This window comes from Macrobrachium rosenbergii, chromosome 11 (assembly GCF_040412425.1).
Source record: "Macrobrachium rosenbergii isolate ZJJX-2024 chromosome 11, ASM4041242v1, whole genome shotgun sequence".
Lineage (NCBI taxonomy): Eukaryota > Metazoa > Arthropoda > Malacostraca > Decapoda > Palaemonidae > Macrobrachium > Macrobrachium rosenbergii.
The window spans coordinates 14,566,135-14,572,134 of record NC_089751.1 but is presented as its reverse complement, the minus strand read 5'-3'; the positions used below and the strand labels follow the sequence as shown (position 1 = coordinate 14,572,134).

The 6,000-nt window shown below is 37.3% G+C and overlaps 1 protein-coding gene across 5 annotated transcripts in view; it reads left to right on the top strand.

The window, feature by feature from the left end:
- The window catches only part of Np (Notopleural), a 107,491-nt gene that overhangs the window by 89,851 nt on the left and 11,640 nt on the right, over positions 1-6,000 (top strand). For all 5 annotated transcript variants that reach the window (XM_067111252.1, XM_067111255.1, XM_067111256.1 and 2 more), the window contains exons 4-6: positions 1-1,396; positions 3,078-3,154; positions 5,745-5,845. The exon at positions 1-1,396 is cut by the window's left edge and continues 172 nt beyond it. In XM_067111252.1, the coding sequence (XP_066967353.1) occupies positions 1-1,396; positions 3,078-3,154; positions 5,745-5,845 (1,574 nt within the window). The remainder of the gene's footprint in view (positions 1,397-3,077; positions 3,155-5,744; positions 5,846-6,000) is intronic.

Below are 6,000 nucleotides of genomic sequence, written 5' to 3'. Positions count from 1 at the left end.
GTTTTGGTTCTTGGTTCTACTTCAACAGAAGCTTATGTTGATGATCAGGGTTCTGCCCCAGGGCATGTTTCAACTGTTGGACATACTTCTACCCAAGGACAAACATCAACTGGTGCTATTGATGGATCAATGCAATTCACTGGAATGACCACCATTGAAATGCCTACTTCTACTGATAAAACAACTTCAGCTGAAGAACAGACATCTGATGAACAGACTTCTATCCACGGTGAAACTCCTTCAGTACCTGAAGAGACATCTAATGAAGTATTGACAAATGACGGAGTTATTAGTATTCAAGGAGCATCTTGGCAAGAGCCAGCTGTGACTACTTTAGATACAGTAGTAGGAAGTGTTACTAGTTCTGTGCATCCAAATGAAATAATAGAGGAAACAGGTACGACATTAACGACACCTTTTGAAATTGCCGATCCTATGTCTTCTACCACAGAAGTAAATGTGGCTGTAGATCCTAAGCCAATGCAACCAGAAATAACATCTCCAGGCGTTACAGGAGTGTCGTCTTCTACTTCTGTAGGAGAAGAAACATCAGCAGAATTCCCAGAAGACTTGTCACCAACCACCTTGGACTTCACTGAGACTCCAGAAAACCAGCCATCTACTCCTGACATGGCCTCTGTCACACCAGTAAGTGCTCCTGCCACTGAGGTTCCTGACACAGGAGTCAATGGAGAGACACAAACAGAAAAAACTACAGGTTCAGTTGCAACAATCACTATTGAAGAGACGAAGACACCAACATCAACAGAGATTCCTGAAATTGTAAGCATTAGCATTGACACCACAAGCAGTGGACCAGATGATTCTGAAATGTCAAAACCGACGGTTCATCCACCAACTGAAACTACAGAAGCAGTCACCACTCTTCAACAAGAGTTATTCACAGAAGAATCAACTCAACCTCCTAGACCTTCAGATCTACTCCCACCAGTTATTAGCCCCATTGTACCTGGATCTATATTTCCTGCTGCAGCTACTCAGGAACCAGGCATAACTACCTGGATTCCTATTTCATCCACAGAACACCCTTCAGTTGGTACCAATTTCCCTATCGTCTTCCCTGGATTTCCTAGTACCACTAATTCCACGGCCAAACCTGTAGTTGATGTGTTTACGGATAAACCAGAACTAACAACAACGGGAAAACCAGCGACGGAGGAAAGTGGAGAGGTTACAGAAAAACCTGATGATATGCTGGCTTCAGCTGAGGACACAGATAGACCTACAACCACTGAAGTAACTGACACCTCTAGCGAGTCTGATAGCTCAGAAGTGGGAGATACTGTTGACATGACGACTACAGTTATACCACATAGCACACAGTCACCAGAAGACGAACTTCTTAACCGACTAAACACCTCCAGCTATAAAGACAGTAAGTTATATTACGTAGATGACTTGCAGAATTCGTGGCATTGATCCTGATAACTAATAACTAATTCTGAATATATTCAGGTCAGAATACTGAAAATGTCCTACACCTTCATTTGCAGACTATAACCTGCACATAACTGATGACACAAAAATGATAAGTAATGAATAACCACAATCATGAGCAAATGGAGGATCTATTGTGACATTTTCATTGTTCTGAAGTTAAATTTTCCTTTAGAGCTAAGATGATTATGTTGATCTGGGGTAAAATTTTCTTTAACTAGAATAACATTGAATAGAAAAGAAAGGAAGAACGATACAAATAAGGTAATTTAAAGGCGGAAAACGAGGAAAGAAGAATAATTTAGCTACAAGAAAAGCGCAATATCAAAAGTTTCTTTGCATTTTTATGATTGCTGTTCCATAGGAAATATTAATTCATTATCTGCATCAAATTGCACGTCATCTGTTGAGAAAACGACTACACCATTCATGATTCCAAATTACAGTATGTGAACAAATAAGTTACTATACTTACTATGAAAAAGACAAGAGTTTTTATGTATCGGAAACTGAGTCATGAGCCACTCTCCACTTGTAAGCATGGTTAGGTTCCGTATCTGTTGATAAAAATGAAGATGAATAATGGATAATCATAGTTTTGCCAGGTGAATGAAGAACTGATTAAAAAAGTTGGCATGGTTCTTAAAGCAAATTCTTAATAAGCCCTATGAGAAATATTCTGCAGACCTGGAATACATTCTAATTAATTAAGTAATTAAAAAGGTAGATGTGGCAGGATGGAACAGATTAGTTGAAGGGTACACCCAGAGTGCCAAGGGTAACACCATTTTTAGAATTGTTGTACCCTAGAAATACAACCATTGTCAAAACGCATTTTTGTTCGTTTTGTTCCCACTGGAGATTTTGCACATTTTGTCGTCTGCTGAGAAAATGCTTGCCAGCTGCATCTTTCACCGTGACACCAGTCTAGGATTTAAAATAAAAAAATATTGTAAGCAGCCCATAATACATTACCCTCGATTCTAACAATAAAGGGGACTCCACATGGGTAAATGGGGTGTTTTAGCGGGATAACAGACATTTGTGAAAAGAGGGGAACATTCAAACTTTAACCTAAGATAACCTATCGCTTAGGGATTTATTTGGGTCCTTACCAGATCTAGAGGGCTCAAAATCATTTTACACACACACACACATATACTGTATATATATGGTATATATATATATATATATATATATATATATATATATATATATATATATATATATATATATATATATAGTATAGTATATATATGTATATGATAGATGGGCGTATTTGTGTAGTCATTCGTCCGTTATGATTATGAAAAATTTTACGATGTTGTAAGGGAGATACAACCTTGAGTATAACACAACTATATTTTTTATGTCGTTCTACTCCCCCGTAGCTTAAGTACTTTAAGAGAGGTTTCACTATACACGCACACAGACATATATATATATACATATATATATGTATATATATATATATATATATATATATATACACATACATATACTGTACATTATATATATATATATGTATATACTGTATATATATGTGTGTGTGTGTCTGTTTGAATATCTATACATATACGTAAGAGATTTGTGTGCATAATTGTTTCTTTCTTTCTCAGTCTGTGGAACTCCTGTTTATCCCACGAAACGCATTGTTGGAGGAAGCGAAGCAACATTCGGAGAATGGCCATGGCAGGTGAAAGTTCGTGAGAAACAATGTTTATACGATATTTCAGAAGTGGTCTTTAATAGAAATTATTCATTTTTGCGAAGTATCATGATGTCTGGTGTAACTTCCACGAGAAATGACAATGAAAACGTAACAGTTTTCAGATGAACACCCAAACTATATTTTGTTATAAAATGCCTTAATATACTTTTTTGATCACCATAAAGTGAGCATTGAAACGGTTATGTTTTTAGTATATATGTTTCAATGCGAATTTGATTAACTAGCCACACTGATAATATTAAAACTTTTGTTGCGGCATTTTGGATCATTAGTAAGTATCATGCTCTGAATTTTTTTTTTCGTATGAACTTCAGGTATAAATATGGAATTTTCTGCCAATAGCCAGGACTAATTACCAAAGTTTACCTCATTTAGTTCCCTCAAGTTCATTGCAACACCGATGCGTAACCCATTCTTTTTTCATAAAAGTAAAAAACGTTCATTCTTCATTAGCCTCTTTAGTTTCTTATATATCTTTGGCAGCTGCTCCAGCTTTTCATTTCCCTCTTACAAAAGTTGTGTGAAATGTAAGGCCTACACTTTTTTTAAAGTTCTAAATAGTGATGAGTTGCCTTCACATATTTTTTCAACCAAAAGGAGCAAATCTACGATCCTTTTTAATACCTCCATTTTCACGTTAATGCTAGACACAACTATATCTTTAATAACGGACTTAGACAGTGGTTTCTTTGCAGATTCATTTAATGATACAAAGTTTTCTCATGGAATCTAAAAGGATTCAACACTGAATGGCATTTTGTCTCAAAACAGCAAAAGAAAATAATGTAAAAAAGAACTGAAACTTTCACAAGAAAAAGTATCCGCATTGAAGCAGGATACCTTTGAATTTGAGCTACGTTGATTTTTTTCCTTTTTAATCATAATCACGGACAAACATTGAAAGAAGAAAATATAAAAGTAAATACATGGTATTTAAGTTTCCAGAGCCTAAAATAACCTGTATGGCGCAAGAAAATGTATCTCTTGGCGATGAGCCAAACAAAACCTCAGGTCTGAAGCAGTGAAAACGGGTGCAAACCTTCCAAATGACTTGGCAGAGGTGATCAAACAAACCCTTTAAACGACTTGAAGAGAGGGGCCAATGACATCCTAAGATAACATGGAAAACCTGTGACTTGCTGAACTACACTTCTGGATTAGAATCACGTGACCTACTGGGAAGCAGTCACAGGGTGACCATCTTCTGTGGAATCTGATAAAGCAAACAACAGCACATGACTCGAATTGACCGTACTTGCGGTGTACATGCGGCTGCAAAATTCGTATTAATCATTCATTTTGCAAAATTCAGCTCTTTAGAGGGAGAATTATTTGTTTTACGAATGTACTGTATAGCCACTACCAGACCATCTGAAACATTTTTCGGGACAATGATACAGCGAATGTGTGTTATGGTATGCCATATGTCGGAAACCAGTTATTTTACGCATATAATCATACGGCAAAGAGTGTTCCACACCAATCTTGATTTGTGAATGGGAACGTAGCATGCAGATAATACGAACGGGAACACTGCTAACGAATTAAGTGAGGCATGGCACTCTGATGCTGTAAATTCTAAACCACACAGAGGTGGATGCCTGAAACAGTGAATCAGAAGTTACCACACCCAACTCAGGTCACCGAAACATGGACGTGCGATTAATCCGAAGCCTGAGGCACAAACTCCCAATCGGGAGACTAAGACACGATCTCCCATCATAGGCACTGAGACGCAATTTCCTATCGTGGTCATCACTACAGAATTGCTCATCAAGCTGCACATAAACCAAGGTATCAGATGATGTTATGAAAGCTTAAGGCTGAGACACTCAAACAAATGCCTGAGACGCAGACGGTCAGAACAAGAACCTTGTTTGCATACACCCATTACAGCTATCGGTCACTAATGCAATCAACTGATGCACGTCAGCAAGACGGGTATGATGTTCCACCACGCTCTTGCAAGGAATATGGTATTCTGACACACTAAAGGTCTGCCAACAACAAACTGGAAGTACTAAGATGTAAGTGTACAGAACCTTACCCAGCGTAGCCTCAACAAATTTCAGTGAGAGTTATAACAAGAAGGAAAACTTGTAGACTCAGAGGAATAGATGTGAAACTGACACCCAGAGAATCTTACCAACATGCTGAGAAAACTTAGTGAAGTAATTTAAAAGTCAGTTTCGCAAAAGGATAAAGAAGTAACTACAATACCGGTAGTTTTGTCAGCTACAGCATCGCTTCTGCCCATAAAATAGATCAACAACAGTTGCATATACACAAAATTCTTATTCCTGAAGTCGTGAAAAGTAATGTAACAACTTAAAACCGAAGGAAAGACAAAACACACAATACAGGAGAAAAGTTTGAAAAATCTCGTAATACCCTTTATTCCATCATTTGCAGAAAAATCGTAATGTGTATTTATTTCAGGAATGGACTGTATGTACATATGTAAATTTTTATATATTCTTTTAAAATTAGATACATAGTTCCTTATCAGAGATGCAGCACAAAGTTAATTTGGGATTGTTTTGCCTTCAAACAGGTTTCTTTGCGTCAGTGGCGTCAAGTAACCTTCCTCCACAAGTGCGGCGCCGCTCTGTTAAATGAAAACTGGGCCATTACAGCAGCTCACTGTGTCGAAAAGTAAGCCTTTGAATCTCATTTAAAGTAGACCCATGGCATTCTCTCCGGTCGTAGAAAGCTAGGTTAATCATTCACCTATAAAAAAAAAAACTCTTTTTCTCTAGGGAAAAAAAAGTTTGGAAACGGCTTAATACCCAGTAACCTCATGATTTTAG